Below are 23,528 nucleotides of genomic sequence, written 5' to 3' on the forward strand. Positions count from 1 at the left end.
TTTCTTTTCCCCAATTTAGAAGCTTTCCCATCAAAATAAAGAAAAGTTGTTTAGGTTATTGAGATGACCATCGTCAGCCTCGCTTCAATGCGCGGAACAAGCCCTCGGTCTCTACGCAATTATCATGCGAACGTTTCTCTATCTTAATTGCGTTTTTATTTCATCTCTGGGTTCTTATAGCGTATGAAGAAGCGAACGAAAGAAACAAAAAAGGCCAGACTATGAATAATCCAATTACTCGCGTCGGTGAAGGGTGAAGGTGACAAGCACTCGCGGAACCAGTACGAGCCTCTAGAATAATTAGGCCGATTAACCACCGTAATTAGAAAAAATGGCGACGTACACACACAAAAAAAAAAAGACATTAAAAAATGTGCGCGTCTCGCGGTTCTCCCTCGTTTATTTGAGCACCTCCCTGGCTCGGCCTCTTTTGTCCCTCAGCGCCGTTGGGGTTCAACAAGAAAACAAAAACAAAGAAAAACACGCACACACATATTAAGAAGGCAAGAGTGGACTCCGCCGAACGCAAATCATGTAACAAGCTTAGTACTTTATCCGGTCTAAATTAAGACTCGTCAGCCTCGTCGAGACTCACGTCTTTCTCGGGACACCTCGCTCCTAAAATTTGAGTGTTCGAGTCATGTTTTTAACGGACGTTCTGTTAATCTGGTCCGCATAGGCGTAATGAAAGTATTTATACCTAAAAACCGAGACGACATTAAACAAAATGAGAAAAAAAAAGAAAAAAAGAAGAGCTTAGATAACAGTTAGTGCTATCCATTGACGTACAGTGAAGACCCATCGCGTTGAGAACCCTTCCTTGCACAAGCGACAAATCCTGCGGAAGGAAGCCTGAATCGGGATTAAAAGATTACATTTTCAGTTGGAACGGGTTGAGCAATCCTAGTACGAATTTTACTGGAATAGTTACTTTTGGGATGGGCAGTTGAAAGCACCAAAATTAATCGATCAAAATAAATAATTAAACCGTTGCGTTACTGCTTGCGATGCTGGTGTAGCGGTAGAAAAAGAAAACCAACGCGTTGAGGCGTTCGAAACTTACCGGTTCGACGCTCGGAACTGTGACGTCGCAGTTAAAATTCGACTTTGAAAAGCTCTGCGATATTTTTTTTTCTATATTTATGATTCGCAGTACCAATTTCAATACATAAATTTGGGACTAGGACTGAGAACCAGACGGATATACATGAAACTCACGTTCGGCGGTCCGTTTTTGTTTTCTCATAAAATGTATGTAATATATTACCAATCCGCTTTTCTTGACTTTGTTAGCAGTTTCGGTTTTGTTTTCCACTTCCCTAACGAGCTACATTTTGCAAAAAAAAAAAAAAAAACACGTCAACATATAGCGCAAAAAAAAAAAAAAAGAAATCAATAGGTATTTATAAGGTGGTTCAAGTCGCCAGGCTCGACCTAAATTGGACCGTAAAAATCGACGCCTGCACGTAGCCATCTAAACTTTTCGTCAAAGGTGTATTCCACCGGTCGGTTTTTTCTTGTAAAATTACAAAGCATACTAGGATCATGTGACGGGCTAGTTGGTTATACATTATGAAATTAAAAGTATCGCTAAAGACGAGTACAAGTAAAAGACACAGACACAGACAGGCGCTGACTCACAACTGATATTTAGTGAAGAATAAAAAGGAACTTTTATTCTTCACTACATATCAGTTGTGAGTCAGCGCCTGTCCGTGTCTGTGTCTTCTACTTGTCCTCCTCTTTAGCGCTACTTTTAATTTCGTAACACAAACCGTAGTTCTCTTTTAGAGAAAAATTGGGCCCATAAACTTGCCAGGGTCTACGGTGGGCGGCGACCCAAAAGACCAAGTCCAAATAGCGGGGTGTGTTTGGCGTTCGTATTGTTAGATGGCGTAGGGAGCAGCGTCTGGAGGTGCAGCCAACCAGCGAAAGATAGCAGACGACACGCAGACGAAATCCGTTGGCAGCAAAAGCGCCACCGTTATGCAGACGCGTTTTTTTACTTCAAGTGTTGCTTTTATTGTTCGCATTTATTTTTTAACCCAAGGTACATTTCAAAAATATTACGTTCATTTTAATAAACCACGGTAGTCACGAGCCGTAGCGATAAGGAGGTAGCGCCATCTATCAATACGAACGCCAAACACACCCCGCTACTGGACCCCTGTCGTCTGCGTTGCCGCCCGCCGTAGAACCTGGCAAGTTTCTTGGCCGTATTTTTTACAGACAGAGAGCTACGCTTTGTAATTTTACAAGAAAAAACCGACCTCTGAATTACACCTTTGACAAGAAGTTTAGATTGCTACGTGCAGGCGTTGATTTTTACGGTCCGTTTTAGATCGAGCCTGGTGACTTTGACCACCCTGTATATGAGTTGTCTTTTCGCGCTTAGAAAACATGCGGGGACGGCCCAGTCAGATATTAAGACAAATTCCCTGAACAAGTAATGTAATTAGATTCAAAAGTAGTTACTGAAATGAAGAGAATGCAAAATATTTGGCTAAATAAACCAAACAACAAAGCCGGGGACACACGGCTCATACAGCATTCAAAATGCAGTCTGCAAGCAGGAGTCACCGCAATATCCATGGTTCGAATGCCGTCTGCCAAGTTTTCTCCTTGAACTCGCTGCCGTGCGGCGTTCGAGGAGAGAATTTCGCGGGGACTGGCGGTCGAATTTCTTTGCAGACTGTCCTCTGTATGATGTATAATGCCCGAGTCTCACTAGAGCGGCAAACAGAAACAAACAACAGCGACAATCCTCCAACCCATGCAGCATGCTCGCGATGGTGCCTTCGGCAGACGTTTAGACGTTCGGTGCTCGTGAAGTATGCACGAGTGATTGCAAGGCTGCCAAAGATACCCTCGCATGCATGATGCTCGTGTTTGAGCATCGCCTCCTTTATTCTACAAAGCCTGTCAAATCGCGAAAGAGTCTGGTTTGAGGCTTGTCGCTGTCGTTCGTTTCTGTTTGTCGCTCCGTGGGACCAAAGCATAAGCAGTGTGACTCCGGTTAACAGATAACGAAATGTGAGATCGTAGTAGATCATGCTCAAGAAAAAACATTCAGGAGGGACACCGAGACCGAAGGATCGTGATAAGGTTGCGCTTTTAAAGGTGTATAAAGTTTAGACTTGCAAGTGATGCAACCTAGCTCAGTAAGTTAGCGCGATAATAACCACGACATGAACATGTTCACTTTTTATATCTTACAACAATATATTGCCGTAGACGAGCAGAATTTTTTAAAAAAAGACGGTATGGAAATAAAAATAAAATATGCGTCCATGAATTCACGGTACGCTAACCGCTAACCTTACGTTTTTATGTAAGCCTATCACGCCCTTGTTTTATATAATTTTCATTGGAAACGAAGGACTCTGTCATACAGGGTGATCTAATAATCTACTTTACTGGGACAAAATAATATGATGGAACAAAATCCAGGAGAGGGTACCAGATAGAGATAAGAAGGATTTAAATAAACTAAAATAAAAGAAACGCTCTTTCTCAAAGAAGGTATTTGACAGACGCTACGTGGAGCGCGTATGCGTCACCTCTTGTGAACACAGATAAACGCGTTCGCGAACGAACTTGAACGTGACTAACAATAGAAAACTTTACATTGCAATACAAACAATGGCGCGGGAGCACGCGCGCTCACGCTTCTTCAGGGCCGATTAAATCTGCGCACGCCAACGTCTCGTCTCTTCGGAAATGCGTCACAAAGTTGTTCTCGAGAGTAGCTGAGTGCAATACGCCGCCACGACTCCCACGGCGTTTTGCTTCGTTTACATCAGGCTAGATCGTTCGACAAGTACGTTCCCCTATGCTGCGATGAGTCACGCCGCACAATACGTGCAGTGTATACAAGCTGTCATCACAAAGGAAGGTGTTGGTGCTACTTTTGAGAGACGACTGACGTCCACGTCCGGAGTGTATACGTTTCCTGGAAATATTGCGGTACAGTTCGAAACGCTACGGGACGACGGCCACAGATCATTTCTTGAGCACCGGACGCGCTAAATCAGCCGATCGTAAATATGGAGGAACAATGTGCATTCAATAGTGCTGGTTGTTGCAGCGAGGCCATGCGGACCTACGCTTCGTACAAAACAAAAATTAAAAAAAAAAAAAAAACGCGCATTCGACGCAGTTTGGAAGCAAAACGGATTCCGAGAAAGGGTATCTCTCTTTTCCAAAGCCATCAAACAACGCTGTTGGTCGACATATTTAGCGGTAGCTTGTGCCACTCTTAGCCTTATTATTTTCCAGGGTAGGTGGCGCAACCTACCGGCCGTTAGAAAGGGTACAGCTGTTAGCATCCATCCATCCATCCATCCTTGGGCATCTCTTCCAGCGCGAGGCCTGTGATTGGAGTCTGGACCCGAGTACGCGCCTAAAGGTGACGCAGCACTCGGATCTCATGCATGCTTGGAGTGCACGGCCAAAATATGGCGGCCTCAGGAGCGCAGCTTCGAAAGGAGTCCTTTATATCTCTCCAACGATAATTGCGTGGTACCGGGTCTGGAAGGCTTTTCATCGTCACCTTTACAAAAACCTCCTGAAATGTGCGTTTGTAAATGCCTCCCTCTCAACGTCTGCCTTATTTGCTAAGAAAAAAAAATTTACTGGTTGCCCAGATTTCACCAAAACCACAAGCTCTTGAGAGTGCCGAAACTGAATCGTGTGCCCAATTTCGCTGGGCGGTAGCGTCGGACCAGCAAGACGGCAAATTCCTCTTAAGCGTGTTTCACATGCAGCGATTTTGGCCCTAAAGCGGCACGATTTCTGGCGTCGCGGCGCTCGTGCCGCAGAATTGCTGGTGCTGGCCAGAGCGCCGCGACGGCAGAAATCGCGCCGCTCTAGGGCCAAAACCGCTGCATGTGAACTAGGCTTTAAGCGTGTTTCACATGCAGCGATTTTGGCCCTAGAGCGGCGCGATTTCTGCCGTCGCGGCGCTCGTTCCGCTCAACTGCCGGTGCTGGCCAGAACGCCGCGACGGCAGAAATCGCGCCGCATTAGGGCCAAAACCGCTGCATGTGAAACACGCTTCATGGATGTTTCAGCGGAATGTTCTACGTTGTTACGTGTCGTCGGAACGAGTGCCCAGTGAATGCTAAAAAAAAACGCCACTGAAGTAAGGAAGTGGCTGAGTGCAGAAGAGAATTGACAAGCTCCTATTATCTGTCTCCAGCTTGTGCGATATTAAACTTAATTGGGGCTTGGAGCAGGGAAGAAAAAGGCAATTGAGAGGGAACACGCGATGAAGGAGCACTGAGAATTTAGGGTGAAAATTCGCAAACCCGGGGCCGGCGGTGGCCCGGTATCACTTTCTCTCGTAAACGAATTGATCTCCACAGTGTGTGAAAAGATCACTTTCGTGGGCGTACATCAGGAGGGCAAAGCAAAGGGTGGTGACGAATTTCTCGCAACTGATAGAATATTCTCGAGTAGAATGCCAAAAAGAAATCAAAATGTATCTAATTTTTTTTGTAATCTTCGGTCCAACAACCGCATGTAGTTACCACTATGGCTTCCAGAAACAAAAAAAAAACAAAATATATATATATATATATATATATCAGCTCCGTTTTATTCCCGCAACGTACGTTATGACATTGGGCACTTGGTGACTTCACGGGTCGTAAGTCCGACGGTAAGTCTCTCCCTGAATACATACGACTCAGCGGCCCTTAATCTCGGGGATCGTGACACCACAGCCTTTCATGTCGGAGCGAAAGTTAGGCGTGAATCACGGTCTTAGAGCCGGCGGTGAGGCACGAACAAGAAGCGTAACAAACCACGACAACCGTCTGGAGCCGTTTCGGTGAAACCACGACAGACACGCGGCTAGCTTAAAAAATATAATAATAATAAAAACGAAACCGGCCATCACGTTTTAATCTGTATGCGTTTCCGGTCGGAGGCCCAGCGAGGGACCGCGCGCAGAGCACCTGCCAGCCTTACTCATCCCCCGGTGCGACTTCGGCGAAGTTCACTCCATCGTGGAGAGAAAGGGCGAGTCGTTGAGACAAAAACTCGGCCGAAAACGACGCAAAAACGGGCGCGCAAGACAAAGAAAGCGAAGACCCCAACAGGCTCCCGCCAAGAGACGTAAGCTCTATCAGCCTGAGAAAAGCGACCGAGACGAGAGAGAGGCGAAGGTTCAACCTCACCGAGGCTACGCGCGGAATAACGAAAACACAGACGCCGCTGCCGCGACGGTCCGGTAATTGTTATTCCAACCACGTAGCCCTCACTGCCCCCTCTCCTATCGCGGGAAGAAGACTCGTAAGGCGAGTTTTTTGCGCGCCGCTAAGGGGTCCCTCGCTTTTATACGCGGCCTGCCTAGAGCCAAAGGGGGAGGGGGGAACTCCCCATCGAAGTATATACACGCGCACATGCACATCGGCGGAGTTCAGGGGCCTCGGCTCTCCCAGGAGGTTAGATGACCCTCCGCTGCGGCGGCACACAACCTCCGCGTCGCCGCTGCCGTCCCCGTGGCCCCGTCCGTCGCTGGCGGAACGGGTCGGTCAATCTCGGCCCTGCACCAGAGTGCGGCGGCTTCGCCGCCGTGCTCGGCGTGCGTGCGGCGGAGACGGAGCGACGTCGTCTCGCGGGGGCTACGTTGTTGCGTGTTCTCGTTCTCGCGCTCGCCGCCGGTTCTTGGGGGCGCCCGTTCGGTCGCAGAGGGGACGCCAAGGTGGTACGGGTGGGCGAGGGGTGCGGGTTCTGCCGCGGCGATGATGGTCGTCCGGATCTTGGTCTCTTTGTTGCTTCGAGCGATTTTTGGGTGTCCGGTCCACTTTGATGGCTTTTTTTCTTTGGTTCTTTTTACGTTGTTTGCGCCGATTGATGCTGTTTTCGTACGTGGATAACGTGACAGTGTAGATGGTTACGCTGGAATTGATGGGTACGAAAGCGCCTTTACACTTTGCTTAACAAGAAAAACAAAAAATGACATTCACAATAAATGAAATATAAGTAAAATAAAATTGTGAAACTTTATAAATAAAATGTTGAAAGGAATCATTCGTTAAGATGATTCACATTCTTACTGATTTCCTGCTTCTTTATCGGTAACCACAGCGGAGGTTGATTTATATTGAAATTAACGTAACGTTTATAATGGGACCCCGATACCTACAGTTGAATTAGGTCGACTCCGCGCTTGAGCGCTTGTTACGCTACCTCACTAGCTGCTGAACATTATTTTTTTTTTTGAACTCACTCCTGCCGTGCGAATTGTCAACAGTCCAGGCCAATGGTTAAGCTCATGTTCCTCGATATATGAGCCGAAATCATTAAAAAATGCCGTGCTGCCGATTTCCTTGGGGCTACAGGGCCGACAACTCCATTCCGAAGTTTGTATTCTGTCCCTAAACTACACCCAGCTTCAGGCATCAAGCACCCTTGATCTGACAGTATGTGGGACTTCGCGTTAATGTTTCGTTCCAGGTAACCTGCAGCGCTTTAAGTCGTCAAGCAAGGGTCTGAAACCGCATGACCGGCTGCGCGTGTAAGGGTGTGCATTAACTGAAGAGGAAGGGAGAAATTGGAGGGCACAGTATTATTGTATGTATACTATCAGACCAATTAAATCCGACAAAACCAGGCTTATGAAATACGGGACGGTTATATTTCACCACGGGAGTTGTATGTAGCAGGAACATGGCAACAGGCAAGAGAGAAAACTACTATAATAAATGTGACTCTTGCTTAAGCAGGCCGCCACGAAAAACATGAAACAAAACGGCGGATTCGCGTCCGTGCCTTTCCAGTGGCGGTGAGGCACGCAACGCCTTAGAGCTAATTATGTTAGTCAACAATAAGGTATCGTCAAATCGAGGCACACTTCAGGGCCCCGTGTTTGAACCCAAACGTGCGAATAAAAAGGGGCTTACGTTTTATTCCCTTCGTAAAAGAGAAAAAGTCCGCAGTTTTGATTAATCGGCCACCTAAACTCTCAAATCCGAAGGGAAGAACAGCAACAGGAGTGTGCACACAGGCGAGTTCAGCCGTTTATTCGACGGAAGTAAAAAAAAATAATAATAATAATCAGCATTTTTACACAGAAGAGTAAGAAAAGGAAACACCGTTGAAAAACCTTTATGCAGTTTTTTGTTCTATTTTTTTTTTTTGTAGCTTTTTGAGGTTTACATAAGCGCTTTCCCGTATTGCCGCACATACAAAAGAGAAAGCCTGGGACGCTGACGCGCTAATCAGTCCGAGACTCAACGCGGGATTTAGGATAAAAAGAAAACAACTATTGACCGCGTTCCTGGTACACCAGCCGTTTGAGCGTCAAAACTCCGCGCAGGTTCCCGGGAGTGCTCGTGTGCAATCAGCCGGGAGCTCCACAGCGCGGAAACTTGAGACTGCGTGCTTGCCCCGTCTCGGAAGATCTCTCAATTAGAAATCTCATATCCGGGAACAGATATCGCGGCTCTGCAGATGGGAAAAAGAAAGTGACGGGGGAGAGAGACAGCGTCGGGCGCTACTCTTGCTTCGACTTCGGGTCCTTAATTACGCCATCGGTTCGGAACATATCCCGAACTGTCAGTGTGATTAAGAGGAGACGCGTCTTAAAGGAAATGAATGAGAGACTGTTGGTCCGATGTGCTTTTGTTCTTTTTCCAATTGTTGCTTTTATTTTTGCTTATGAAGACCTCCCTAATATGGAGAATTGAAATGAGTTAAACGCGAGCAGACGTCGGAAAACTTCGATGTAAAAGTAAGGGGAAAGGTAGGCAATGAAGCTAGGGGGAGGGGGGATGAAAAAAAAAGTAATGTTGGAACTTGCGAGCGCGAAAAATGGCGGCTGCCTATTTGTCTGTCTGAGAGAGGCCCGCGAAAAGGAAACAGCGGGTGTCGTAATTTCCATAGCAAACCTTAATAATCGGGACGTAATGTTTTCTGGCTCTTTTTCCACGGGGAATTTGTTTTGTTTTTTGTCCCCCTCGCTATTCCCAGTTTTACGACGTTCGCGCCTTCCTTTCGTCTCGTTTAATTTCTGCTCCTAACAGGGTCACTCTCAAGCATGTGCCCTTTGCTTCGAAGCCCCGAGAAAGACAGAGCACATCAAACAGAGAGAAAGGGAGAGAGAAAGAGAAACAAAGGGAACGAGTGGCGCGCGCTAGGACGGACGCAAATTTATTTCTCCTTCTTTGGCTCGCGAGTGTGCTTGTGTCGTTTGTTTCGGGGAACTCTTTTCATCCTCTAATTAGTTCCCGCCGATGCGTGTGCACGGACGCAATGAGGAGGAACAGAGCCCGGCGAGGCATTGTCATTAAGGCTGGTTAGCAATCGGTGTGCGGGCCGCCTCGACGCGAACTGCTCGCCGGCTCCGACAAAATGCGTGCGCCTGTCTTCTTAGTGCGCGGTTCAAACAAATGGCAGAAAACTTCCCGTCAGTTCGCGTCCTCGATATTCCTACACCGGCGCACTTAAATGAGCGGGGAAAACAAAATGTCTGCGATTTCGCATTTGTACTGCGAGAAAGCCACGGTCGCTGCCCGTTTGCCTGCCCTGGAAAGAAGACGGGCTGAACGCGATTCTCACCTTATTACGTAATTGGTTCACATTGGCCTAATGCGCTCGCACTTCACGGTTGTTAGTTTAGCCGAGTGCTGCAACCGGGAACGCTGAAAACACGGAACCGCTCATAATGACTTCCGACTGTTCATTAGCTTAACGGCTTGGTGGGTCGCCGCCTGTTTCCGCGGTGGACGGCGTATATAGCTGGATCGATATGTCCTGTACACTTGGACGTCTTCTTTAATCTGGGCAAGGATCGAACTTCGAAGCGTTCGAAATATAGATACTGGAGACGGGAAAAAGGACTGTATTCGATCTGATTTTGTATCGGTGCACGGAACTGGGAAAGCTGAGTCGGATCTTCGAAACAGTAGGGTATTGATTTGTATAATGGCCAAATAGTTAATGGCCAGGAGGCGAAATACGTTAATTCTCCTTTATATGCTACAGCTTGAAAACAGCATGTTGCGTGGATTTGGAACGGTACTTTGCATTGAAAATAAAGAGAGAAAATAATACATTACAATAATTGCTCGACTAGCAGTAGAACAGTGGCAGAATCTACGTCAGCACAAACCTATTGCACTTTTTTTTTTTTTTTTGCTAAAATATCGAACGCAATTTGCAGACAGAAAAAAAGAAAGACGGTATGTTTCGAGATTGGTTTATCTGGATGTCATGGTCAGATGTAGTTGCTGCCTCGTGAGGCCTGCGTAACCGATCGTGACACCGAGATCCGTTGTGCACTAAATTCCCCCCTCCCCCCTTTTTCGTCCGCTCTATTATTTAGTTTTTCTTTTCTGCCTTTTTTTTTTTTCAATGTCGCGAGTAGGCGCGCGCTTTGACTAAAACACCACGTACTTTGATCTCCCTGGAGCCCGTATACGACACAGGCAGACTACTTCCGGCCCTCAAGCGGAGGCGTTCAATTTTTCCCCGCGTGCACGCTCCATGAAAAAACGAAAGAAAGACACAAACGGGCGAGTTTCTTTAAAATAGTACCTTCGTACACACACTGAGCCGACAGGAACGAGTAGGAAAAACTGTAAGTTAGCAACAGAAGGAGAAAAGGGAAAAACACAGCTCCGGTTCACGTTTTCGCGCTCCAGTGCGTCCTGACTACCGCAACGTCCACCACCGCAACGCACGAGTCCAGAAAACCATCATACACGCTTTTTTTTTTTGGTTTTTCTTGCTTTAGATTTTGCGGTGCATTTATTTTCTTCTCGAAGGAGGGCGGAGAAGTTGCGCGGAGTTAATGTCTTTCACACCGTGTTATTTCGGAGATCCCACCGTCGGTACATCACCTCTCTTCCCGGGCCTTACAGATGCACGCGTGGTGATGACGGTCTCTCCGGCCGGAGACGAGGTTTACAAACGAGAGAACAAAACCTCCGCGGTGTACGCGCCGATGTCGCGGGAATAAGTATAACGAGTAAATAAATAAAGGAGCCGGCGGCGAGGGAGATCTATTGTGGTTTGTTACGTCGTGTTTCGGGGGCGTGCACTAAAGAAGGAGAAATAAAGACGGGGAGGAGGATGGAGAGGAAAGAAGACCCCACGTAAGATCATCTCCCCCGCAATCTTTTTCATCCCTCCGACTCCCCGCCTCCTCCTGCTTTTTAACGTTCGTTCCTTCCAGCTATATTTCCCTCTCCCTTTGTCGGAGCATCGCACACGCACGACTTCGAGGGGGCCGAAGTTGGCGGGTCGTCTGTTCAGCCGAATACAGCGCGCACATGCAGGCCTAAAGTCAGGCAGACGGAGCAAATAAAGGGAGCAACATACGGAGCCCCCGATGGAATGTCCCGGTCCTTTGTACGGCGGTCAGAGAAGCCCCTCCGACCGAACACTTGCCGACCAACAACGGTCCGACCGCTGCATAGCCGCATTCGAGGGAACAAGTTACGTCGTGGAATCGCTGGGAAAGTCGAAATCAGCTCCAGGTTGGAGAAAAGGCGGAGGGGAAAGGGCGAGAGGAGCGTGCGTCACCCGACGACGGTGCACGGCAATCTCAGCGAGTCGTGAGGGTTGAAAGTCACGCGATACTACGTCCATGATTGCCGCCGTTGCAGACGACACGCCCCAATGCTCGGAGCATTGCGATTTTGAATACTGTTCCGAGTTTCGACAATAACGAGAGACGAAAAGAAGTCGGTTGCGGCTTGGTGTTTCTGTTAGGAGGCCGATTGCGATGTCCACGACGGTTCTTCCGGTTCTACGTATTGTGTTGTAGAAGGGTCCCCAAGAAACCGACGCGTTGATTTGTATCGCCGAATGCATGGGAACACGAATATGAAGCTGGAAAGATTGTTTCGAGAGTGTGGAAGCGAAGGGGAGGCTGGCGTGGGAACATGCGATTTTTCTGTGAGGGATCGGCGTGGCCTGCGTGAATGAGGGGAAGCCGGTTAGCTCAAATTGGTCTTGCAAGAATCTGGCTGCGTAAAATATCTCGAGAGATCGACGGAGTGGTTTCTGGAATACTCTTCAATCTGGAGTGTTTTTTTCCCCTTCTTCTTCGTTTTCTGTTATTAAGGAATGAAAATGTGTCTTTCGAATGTTCGTATCGTGTGTGCGCCATTGTTCGTTAAAGTAACAATTTTACCAACGCTCAAATAGTTCACATCAGAGAGAATTAGTGAAGGCCTTTGTTTAGAATTCTTTTTCTTTTTAACTGCTCTGTTTTTTTTCTTCTTTTTTTAAAGAGTTTTACGGTAATAGGGTTCGATATTTCTGCTATAATGGCTCTTTGAATGCGTTTACATAAACGGAACACTAATAGATAAAGTAGGGCGACGAGAGATCCTGGGTTCAATCCCCACCCCTGCACGTTTCGTTCTGATTGAGCATCATACCGGCGTGCGGTCTTGTATCACTACTGCGTAGTGTACGTTAAAGACCACGGGCTAACCGTTGTGACTCCACTGGCTAAGTTTCTCATCTACGGCGGAGGCACCACATGCTTATTGAGGCTAGCTAACTTCGGGCTGTATAAACGTACGCACAACTTTAATATTATTATTCTTTTTAGCCGAACCAGCCAGTTCAGGCTCGGGTCGACCTACTGGTGCTGCCTTTGTGTTAAAGTAATTTAATTATGGGATAACGCTTTAGACCAATAGTGATTGGTATACAAGTTAAAATGCCTTTAGACCCAACTGACGGGGAAATAAAGGTAAAGGAAGAAGCACGCAAACGTATAAACAACAATTTGGTTCGCCATCAGCGTCTACAGCGGTCGTTAAATGTAAAGAGTGGTTTGGCTCTCTCTTGGGGCGTTACCAAATTCGCATAAATAAAGAACATCATACCACAGGCATTCGGATATGCTGGATACGCTTTCGTGATTTTATATCGAAGAAATTTGAATATTTTTTACTTTGTGTTGCCCCACATGTGAGTAGCAGCGTCACGCCCGATTCCCGTGGTGCCATTTTACTTGCCATTTCGCAGTTGGGGCATTGCTCATGCGCCCAAAAAAGCACGGTGGAAGCTGCGGTGCCCAAAGTCGCAGTTGCGAAATCGCGAACGGAATCGCATCATGAGAATGAAACTTCAGCAAAACGGCTTTTGCCGTTTTGCTCTTTGCGCATAGAAAACAAAATCAAATCATTTTTTCGCTTAATTTTTTTTTAACACATGAAATTTGATTACGACAAGTACAATCGGCGCGGAATGAAACCCGAACGCCGGAACGCGTGGCCGTTCATACAGGCTGCTCCACCTAGAGGGCCCCTGAGAACTAATGAAAATGCACCAGGGTGCGAGGGTGCGGGTCCTACGAAGGTGAGCTCGACCCTCGCGCGGCGCGTCTGGGAGTTCCGCGTTTCGCCGGTGGCGCGCTGTAAGTGCCGTCACATCCCATACAAAAAGCACTCACTCGCTTTGTGTAATTGAATTCCCAGCGATATCTCTTCAGAGCTGCCACTCATTATCGCTTTGTGTATCGCAAGGGCGAAATGAAAGGTGAAACATTTCGTGCACGGAAGACCCGTAGTGCTTAATGACGTGTCACCGGAACATCGTGCCACGCGCGGTTTCTGAGAAATAGTGAAACGTCATAAACGCGAAATAAAATTCGTTTGTTCGCATGACCATACTCTTTACGAAAAAAAAAAATACAACAACAGACTGACGCGGATGCCTCGGTTTTTATGAGCAATGCGCATGTTTTCGTGCGAGGTTAATTGTTGAAGCTCTCTTCGGTAACCACCGATATGCCAGGCGTATCCATTCCGGAGCCGAATAAATTCACCACCCTGTCTGGGCAGGACCTATCGCAAAGAGCTATGGTTAAGCGGCCGCCCAGTGTCGAACGGGCGACATGGGGCGACACGAAAACACCCTGAGTGACGGCGCTCACAGCGCGCCACCGGCGAAACGCGGAAGTCCTAGACGCGCCGCGCGAAGGTCGAGCACATTTTAGCAGGACCCGCACCCTCGAACCCCGGGTGCATTTTCATTAGTTCTCAGGGGCCCACCAGGTGGAGCAGCCTGTCTCGATGGCCACGCGTTCCGGCGTTCGGGTTTCATTCCGTTCCGATTGTACATCACCTAGACATACTATTTGCGAAAAAGATGAATGGCACTCAGTGAATTGCGTTATTTATGCGATTGTTTTACGCGCGAATGGCGCTCGTAAACACCCTGTTGTTTTCGAATCCAGTACTCGCTAAATCTACCAGTGGCAGTACAATAAAACAGCGGTTTCGTCCTGTCTGACGTCCCCACATCCGACTTTTCAAAGTAGACAAGAACAACACAGGGTGCGGTGTCACCGGACCGAGTGTGCTTTGTTTGGACCGGGCTTAAACGGAAACTCGAGAGCGTGACGGCCACACTCTCCTTCTGCAGTTCCGTTATACAGCCGTTGTAGCAGCGTAGGACACTTAAGCACTCGTGATCACCGTGCGTTTCCTGATCACGGAAAACGGAGGGGCGACGGCGAGCTCGAAGAATAGAAATCGAGATTGATGACAAAAGAGCCGTGCAAGGATCGACTTCGGTTCGGGTTAAAATGTTTCTATAGTTTTTTTTTTTCTTTTTTTGTGCATTTCTTTCGGTTTTAGCTTCCCGAGGAGGAGACAAGGAAGGAACGCTGAGCCCAAGGTTCTGACGCAAGGGCTCGGCCGGTTCTCTCGATCCGTATGGAAATCTTTAAACGGCATTTGAATAATTGATTGCGAGAAATTTGCGTTCGCCACTCTTGGCTGCCGAGAGGATGGGCGGATGGAGCTCCTGTCTGAGCCGCCATTTTGACTCAAAAAAGTGCAGTGGTGCGAAATAAAAAAAAAAAAAAATACAGACGAAGGAGTTACAAAGAGTCGAGATTCTCCTTGCTATAGAATCTGAACCGCCCGCACGAACGCTCGCGCAACGGCTTGAACGCTAAACGGCGCATAAAGGCCCATGAACGAGGTTGCGTTTGAGACCGATTGACCGCCTTTTGACTGCGCTGCGTCGCGAAACGGTCGCGAGCCACCATGTCAATCCGTGCTTCGTACGAAGCGGGGCAAGCAATTTAACGAGGAGTTGGGCGCACGGCACGTAGCACGGATACCACGGTTACTCGCAGTCAAACTCTTTTAAACGCAGCGGTGTAAATGGGCCTATATCCTTTTTTGTTGATCAATAAAAAATCTGGAGTGTGCATACGTAGATCGCATGGGTCTCAAGTTGCGAGACTGTTATGGGACCCATTACTGTGACGAAACGATTCGACGGTAGCCTCTCTAACCTGTTTAATATAAGGACTTTACTTGTACACCCCCGTTTTACAGGCAATTTAAGGGCCTTCGTACCGAAGGCCTTTGCACAACTGAGAGGTCACCGTACGCCAAGGGTCGCGCACAGTGTCGGGATCGCGAGCTGATTCACCGGTGCTGCTATTGCGTACGATGTGAAAGCCCTTGATTAACTCGTGAACCAGGGAGTGTGGAACAGAGTGAATTTTTGTTCCATTTGTTCCGAATTCTAGATAAAAGACCAATTGCATTGTGAACTTAATCTATAATCTGCCGACAGGAATATTAAAAATATGATGCGCCGTAGCATAAAATATTTATTGTCCACGCGGTACAGCCAGGCATTCAATGACATACACAGAGTCTACGTCAGTTAATATGACGACCTTATAGAAATATGTCAAGCTCCTCAAGGGTCTCTTGATTACACAAAGGAAGGTTGCCAGCTAGAACGAGAAAACAAAAACATAATATATACTTAAGTCTTCTATGAGCCTTCTGCGCTTAGACAAATAGATTCAGCTGGAATCCAGCAAGCTTTCAACGACATGCAGCTGTCGAAGTAGCTTTCTACGGGCTCTGAGGAATTGCTTAAATTAAATATTAATGTTTCATCATCTGCCCCTTTTCCTTATTAATATTACAGTTTTTCTCGTAAGCAATCTACAATTAGTACAAAATAGAACATATTATAAAAGAAAATTACCATCATTCCTAAATGATAACTACGGTTTCCTTTTTTCTGACCAAAATAGAACAAAAATATCGATTCCTCTTATTTATACCATCGAGTTTTGATCACTCAAATGTTTCTCGTAAAATAAAAAAAAAAAATTAAGAAATAAGAAGGTTTTTTTTTAAATTTTATTTAGCAGAAATGTTTTTTCGCGAAAAATTATGCTACAGTACGTATACATATTTTCCACAAGGGTGCAGCCATCTTGAATTTCGTCACTTCTGCTATGCGTTAATACATCGTTTTGATCCCTCCAAAGCCGCTCGAAGGTGCTCACAAAAAACGCGTGATTGTCACACATTCTTGTTTCGTCTCACCGATATTTTCTAGCATAATCCAGGTTGAAATGATTTATAAATATTTTTTTTTGTCCCGCATACCAGATACGAAACCCACGTGACTGAGAAAGACAGGAAACGAAGAACGTCTATAGAGCAGTATCCGAAATCCAACCGTCCAGCGACAAAATCGGGAAATAACAATCTCAAACGCAGGCTGTTGTGAAGAGAGGAACTGCGCATAAAACAGGTTTTCTTTATCTTTTCACACCACTCTTGGCATTGCTGTTGTTCTTGGAGCGTCGTGATATATGCATTTCTGACATTCTTGCACTACGAAATGCGCGAAAGTTTATAAAAGAAAAAGACAAAAAAAGACGGAGTCTTGCAAAAAAGCGCAGCCCTTCTACCGTGTCGTCCCGTCAGCATCAACAAACATGGCGGCGCCCATGGAACAGAGCAGACACTGGTCCATAGGCGTTTACGAGCATGGCGTCCCTATTTGATGTCACAACCGTGCAAGCAGGTGCAGTATGTGCGTGAAGGTAGCTTCGGCAGGATTGCACTGCGCGTGCTTGCTCACACGAGCAGCAACATGGCGGCTGCTAGATGACCTGTTTGCAACCGTCTATTTGCTGGTTTTGATGCCCTGCCAAGTGAAAGAAAAAGAGCCTCTCGCTTTTTTTTCCGGCAATCCGTAGCGCTTCTTCTGCACTACGCTCGCTTCCTTGAAAACTAACGTGCGCTTAACACAATGTTATTCTTCAAATGGTTTCTGTTTTGAAGCGTCGCGCGCCCCAGCCTCTACACAGTGCTTTCTTCCATCCAGTCTCAGCAGAGACGTTTTTCGAGCAATCCGATGCTGAAATATCATACAAGACTTTGTTTTTGTTTCATTTTGGACGCCTTGCACAGCCTCTAATTCCGTAGGAGTTTCTTAGATTCCGTATATTCCGTATATTGCTGAACTTTGTTAGCTTGTCAGTTAGGCCTAAAAAAGTCTTCAGTGCCACTTGGAGTCATTGTTTCGCGTTGGCGAACAAATTACTTTGGAAGAGAAGTCTGCCGAATAAAATCGCGCTTATCTTTTCTTGCTCATTGTTCATTGTGAAATCTTCTTTAAGGCCCATTAAGCCCGCTTAAAAAAAAAAAAAAGAAGTGACAGTGAGCGGATGACGCATCAGCAGTGCCGCCTTGCAGCTCGAGGTCTTTTATAAACGATCCAGGCTGTTCCTTCTCTGGGACAATAACCAGCACACGCCGCCACGTTTAAAAATTATAACGCCGCCATACAACAACAGGGCGATGAGGAAAAACACAAGAAATAAGCCTTGCTACGACGCTGGTTCCTGTCTTTAAAAAAAAAAAAAAAAAGAATTCTCTCGGTTTTTGAAGCACGGGGTCCGGGGGAGGAGAAGGCTTCTACAGTCCTCGGGGGGACAAGCGGAACGCGCTTGAAAGCTGGAGGAGCGCCAAACGCGGGGCTTTATTTTCTCTTCTTCCGACTGAACTTGTTGTTTTCTGGGCACATTCGCACGCTTTATTTCTAAAGCGCCATGTCTCCGCTTAGGGGCCCTACTTTTGTCTATTTGTTTCTGAGACTTTAATATCGATAGTTTCTTATCTAAGACGTTGCCAGTAAAATATACATATCAGAACAAAAAAGACTAAGGAACTGAAACGAAGCTAAAACTGGGCTTCAAATTATAATTGACACAAACAACGGGTGGTCAATATGTTGACCGTCACCTAGTACTCACCCGCAATGGGTGTTTAAGGAATTATATCGAATCTATTGGGAGTTCGATGAATGACGCACAAATGTAACCAGATAACTAAAAAAATAGTGCCATACGTCATTTGGAAAATAGTCCTCATTTGAGGGCAACATCACCGTCATATGCTCCAAGAATTAACTTGGAAAGAAAGCAGCCAATGAAATGGCCGCTACTACGGAAAACCTGAAGTGATGTATATTTTTATATTCTTTATATCTCTAGTGTTAGGATTTCGTGCGATCTGAACGCTAATTTTATCGATATTTGACGGTAAGCTGCGGAACACCATCGGGATATATGCTGCCTGCGAGGTTAGTGAAGTCACGCTGCACGGTGACCCGCCCAGGCGGTCAAGACGAGAAAACTGACGAAGAAGCCTCCAGGAAGGGGTTCCGAGAGCCAGAAACAAACAATATAACGAAGGCCCTGTTTCTTTTTTTTTTTTTTTTCTGGAAGTAAGAGAAACATATCGATCCTGAATATGGGAGCTGCCTACTTCACTCATGTCTCGTCACTCGGTCGTGATTTAGAAAATCGCAAACTCTAGCAAAAGAGGAATACCATAACTTATCGCCATCATCTCACGTCAGTTTCCCGCATAATGACCCAATTAAAGTGGGCGTGCGCGCGTGTTGTCAATACTGTGGGCGAGCTAGGTTCGCTCGGAAATGGTTTCAATACAAGTCCTAAATACACGGACAACCGGAAGTAAGTGACCAATCGTGGCGATATTTATGACATCGAGATCACAAGAACGATTCATCCTATTGAATTATTCTGTGACCTATGCGCTGTTCAATAATTATAAGCAGGCCGGACCATAAAACGCCATTCAGATGTCCTATGGACTTAAAGAAACCTCGTTTTGTCAGTGTAGAAAGCGTTTGACGGCTTTAGGATGTGGAGTGTGCGTGTTTTCCGGAACGTCAATTCATCGAACGAGACTCTGGGTAATATTTGTGACGCACAATATAATAAATCACTAAAACAGAAGATACCACATGGGCGCAAAAGCAAAATTACGAATAAAAGCAAGGCGAGCAATTCATAGAAAAACGTCTTAATATTTTCACACAGAAACCAGTCACTTGGGCGAGGTTGTACTTTAAAACGACGAGCATAGTGCGCAGAAAAGCGCCTACATATCTATACTATCCAAACCAACATCGGCAGTCTGTCCCTGCAGATCTAAAGTTCGAAAGGAAGGCGAGAGAGAGGGGACAGGGAAGAACAGGAGAGAGAGAGAGAAATCCCGTCGTTAGTTAATCGAGGTTCCCCGACGGGGCTCTCGGTCGTCATCACGTGATCGGCCAATTAGAGCATCCCCGCTGTCGGCGCCGAATTCCGGGCGCATCCCCAGCTCGGTCGAAAGTCTCCGCCGGTTTCCTTGGCGCGGACAAGTCCTCCGCCTTAGGGGGGAACGAAGGCAGCCAGGGACCCCGGTCAATCCGGTCCCTGCGCTGCTACACTGTCGTCCGGGCTGCGAGGGAGACCTCGACGACGGCCGTCGCAGCGTCCAGCAGGCGTTCCCTTCTCCCTCTACAGGCGACGCTCTAATCAGCGCTGCAGCAGCAGGACTCTGGGGGTCGCCGAGGGGAGTGCCCCAAAGCTGGGCGCCGAGTTTATTTCTCAAAAGTGCCCACTGAGGAGGGGACAGTCGGCGGAACGGTCGTCAGGTCTTGGTTGTCGAAACGATGTTCTTTTTATTTTTTTTTTTTTTTTGTCTGTGTTTTGCTTGGAACGTTTGCGCGTGAGACAATTGAAGGCGACTGGTAAATGGGGGGTGGTTGAAAGGAAGGTGAGAGAGATTTTTCACGCCGGAGTTCTGTAACTTCGCGTGATGAGCAACTCTGTACGGCGTCCGAAACTACCGCAATTCGTTTCCCGAGTTCCGATTTTGTTTTTCTATTTTAAAATGGGCGGGCCTCGCTTGCTTGCGTGTCTCATGGTCGTGGCAATGAATCCTACCAGCGGCGTCGTGGCTTAAAGCGTAATTCGCGCATTAAAGCGACGAGCCAAAGTGAGAGCTGTTAGCGAGCGTCAGGGTGGCGAGGCCTCGAGAGATGAAACAAGGAAGTCGAAAGGATGGGGGAGAAGAGGGCTCGGCTGTCCCTCGGATTCATAACAAAACAATAAACGTCAGTATTATATTCCTAACGAGCGTGTTGGTAAGATGTACTAGATAACAGAAAGTTATCTCTTGCCGGAGAGAGGTTATCTCTTGCCCGGAGAGAGGGAATCTATTCCATTGTTTTCTTTTGCGGGGGAGCATATATCGGGCAAACGGGCCGGTGCCTAAATGACCGCCTGGGGGAGCACTTCCGAGAGGTCGCCGATCCCAGCAAGGGAACGGTGCACCCAATTGCAGCACATCGCCGCACATGCGGAGGATGCGAGCCAAGGTTCAAAAAAAACGCGCGTGCTCGGGCGCCATCTTCAGAGATTCGGCAGGGAAGCTATCGAATCTTTTGCGATAAAGAACTCCGGAGTCAATGTATCTTCCCCCTCGCTAGCCCTCACTGATAGAGAGATAGATTATCTGAGCCATGAGCTGTCCGGGGTGATTAGACGACCTCGGTGAGCGGCCCAACCCATCGGGTCCACGCACCCAGCCGCCTCTCCCACCCGCCCTTCCTTACACTTACTTCCCCCACTGCCTCTGCCCTTTCCCGAAGTCTGCGCACGGGAAGATACGTTCGCACCCCATGGAATAAACTTTGTTGAGAGTTGAAAGAATGTACTCGTCTGTGTTTCGTCCTCTCTCTGTTTTATACTTTCTGTTTTCTCGTAACGTCAGTAGCCAACTAATTTCTTTCTTGCTCGAAGGGTCCCGAAGTCCCGCAGATCAAGTTGGGTTAGGTGTGTGTCAGTGCTATATGTACGGATGCACATCAATCCGGCTCCGTGGCCAACCTTCTGGGCATAATGTGGAATAAAAGTTTTCGAGCAAATATCAAAATTATAACTGACTTCCTGTCAATGTCACCCGGGCAAGTAGAGTCCTGAAGAACATTACGATATTTTGTGAAGAAGAGCAGAAATCGAAAATTTTGTGAATGTGGCCCATATGATTAAATTCGAAACAATTTGAAGAGCCATGCAGTAAAAACCATACGCGTGCAAAAGTTTAATCACTGCTTATTGATATGTTACAAGTGTCATAATAAATATTCCCGCGGAACAATGCGATGTTTGTTGTTCTTCAGTTTAAATTTTCATTTGAGTGCAGGTGCCGAGGTGTTGATGCTCAACAAAGTTGGGGGATGCTGGCAGTCTTAAATGAAATGAATCAAATAAATATACGATACCCAATACCTAAGGAACGTGTAATGTCGAGAGTTCGGGTAGAATTCTTGGCAGGAGAATGGTTTGTATAACAAAAAGTACGTTGAACTGCAATGGCTATTTGTACTTTCAGCGAAGAAGGGCCGGGAATTCATGGAACTGAGGGAGACGAAGTTCCCCAATTGCACCGGGAGTAACCTTCGACGTGAAACTCAGGACTCTCCCTCTAGTTTTGACGAAGATTCATCGTGTACCAAAAACCTATCATGAAGTTACAAGAACACCGCTTTCCAACGGGAAAGTCAGCCAATTTCGTTGAGCCCGAACCACTGCCACCTTGCAAAAAAAAAAAAAAAACACCTGACATTCACGTTGTAGGTGAGAAGGTGAAGAACGAATGTTAAGGAGTACGGACGATCACAGCAGGCAAGAACACTCACAGGGCAGACATCGTACTTAATCACTTCGATCGCCCGACTACACACCTCAGACTTGACTTCATAGCGTTTTCCCAAAAGAGGCGGTTATAAATATGTATGGTGGGGACGATGTGGTACAAACAGCCAGATACGAAGAAACAGAACGCAGTTAACGTAAAGAGAGGACATGTAAACACCATAGCGTATAATAAGCTTGGTCTCTGCACTTCCGGGAAGGATCGGAGCCTAAGCCAGCCGTGAGGAGAAGCCCATCGCATCGGCGTGCGCGTCCAGCATCCCGGCTGACGCGAGGATCCGATGGAGAGCGACCGGAGCAGCGGGACGGCACTCACCTGTATCCAGAAGTAGCAGACATCCGGCGAGTGCGGCGACGGCAACGCGTCGCATCCCGTCGACTGCGAGAAGCCTCCGATCTCGAAGAAGCCTCCGTAAGTGCATCGCTCGATCGGCTGCTCGGAGAGAGCGTCCCGCCGGCTCAAGTATCCGAGACGAAGTCGCGGACCGGCTGAGAAGAGAACGCGCACCACACTGCTTCTCTTACAAGCGCAGCAGCTGCACCGGCGACAACCGATGTCGGCAAAAGGTCATCTCTTCCGAACCGAGGTTACGAACCAACAGTCGGACACAACAGCAGCATGACGCGGTGTCCGCTCCAGTTAGAAAAAGCACCGCCTCGCGCGTCCTTATTTTTGAACGAGGACGGCGGTACGACGACGACGACGATGACGACACCGACGACGATGACACCACAACCACAATTGTAATGAACACTAACTAGCACGCGCACAAGACCATACAAACTTTTTGTTTTCCGCTCCTAGACACAGTTCAGGTAAACCTCGAAGCCACGAGCTTCATTCCGAGCGGGGCATCCGCGCTGCGTGGGTTCCCAAGAAGAGGGCCGGCGAACCGACCCTGCAAGAGTCGCCCAAGTCGTCGGGAAGGATGCGCTCGAACCAGGTGCTGGTTCACACACGGGCCAGCGTCCGTTCACACGGCGCGGGAGTCCGGTCCAGCGGCGGAGCGAAGGTCGAAGCAGCAGCAGCAGCGAGGCGGCGACGTGGGGTCGGATGCGAGCAGCGGTGGACGGAGTCCCGGGAATGCGGTCGTCGGAGGCTGCGGCACGGGGGAACCTTGTGTCTCCGAGCGCTGCCACGGAGCCCATTGAGACGAGCCGCTGCGGAGCAGAGCGCACGGCGCGGCCTGTGGCGCCCTCCCGCGGACGGCGGCCGAAGCTCACGCCCGCTCTCCTTCACCACACTCGTCCCTGCAGGAGAGAAGGTGCTTCTCGGCATGGCCGCCGGTTCCGAAACTCAACAACGAAAAAAACAAGCACGATAATGATGGCAACGGGGAGCGAAAATAAACGAGGAAAACAAGAAAAACGTGCTTCCCCTCCACGTTTTCATTTCGCTCGTGTTTTTGTGTGTCGTTTTGCTCGTTTAGTGTCGTCCCAACGCTTGTCGTTCTCGAGTTGTTCGCGAATCTGAGGTGCTCTCTTCTTCAATCTGTCTCTCTCTTTGCGCGCGCGCTATTTCCTTCGGCGGATGAAGAGGCGGGTTCTCTCTCTTTGTTCAGAGGCCCGAGACGTTTGCCTGAAATAAAAGAAGGCCTGCTCGAGATTAAACTCCCCTCATACAGAACGCCGGCAGCCCGCCACAGCAGGTATATATTTCAGCCGTCTTTGTACAGGTGCGATCCTCCGAGACGAAGTCATTCGACGA

The 23,528-nt window shown here is 47.7% G+C and overlaps 1 protein-coding gene across 1 annotated transcript in view; it reads right to left on the reverse strand.

The window, feature by feature from the left end:
- The window catches only part of LOC8042097 (nephrin), a 504,576-nt gene extending 481,606 nt beyond the window's left edge, over window positions 1-22,970 (reverse strand). Inside the window, exon 1 of the mRNA XM_042290756.1 lies at window positions 22,137-22,970. Coding sequence (XP_042146690.1) covers window positions 22,137-22,242 — 106 coding nt within the window. The 5' untranslated portion in view covers window positions 22,243-22,970. The remainder of the gene's footprint in view (window positions 1-22,136) is intronic.
- Between the last annotated feature and the right edge of the window lie 558 nt (window positions 22,971-23,528).

Source organism: Ixodes scapularis, unplaced genomic scaffold, assembly GCF_016920785.2.
Source record: "Ixodes scapularis isolate PalLabHiFi unplaced genomic scaffold, ASM1692078v2 PGA_scaffold0__279_contigs__length_252992795, whole genome shotgun sequence".
Classification (NCBI taxonomy): domain Eukaryota; kingdom Metazoa; phylum Arthropoda; class Arachnida; order Ixodida; family Ixodidae; genus Ixodes; species Ixodes scapularis.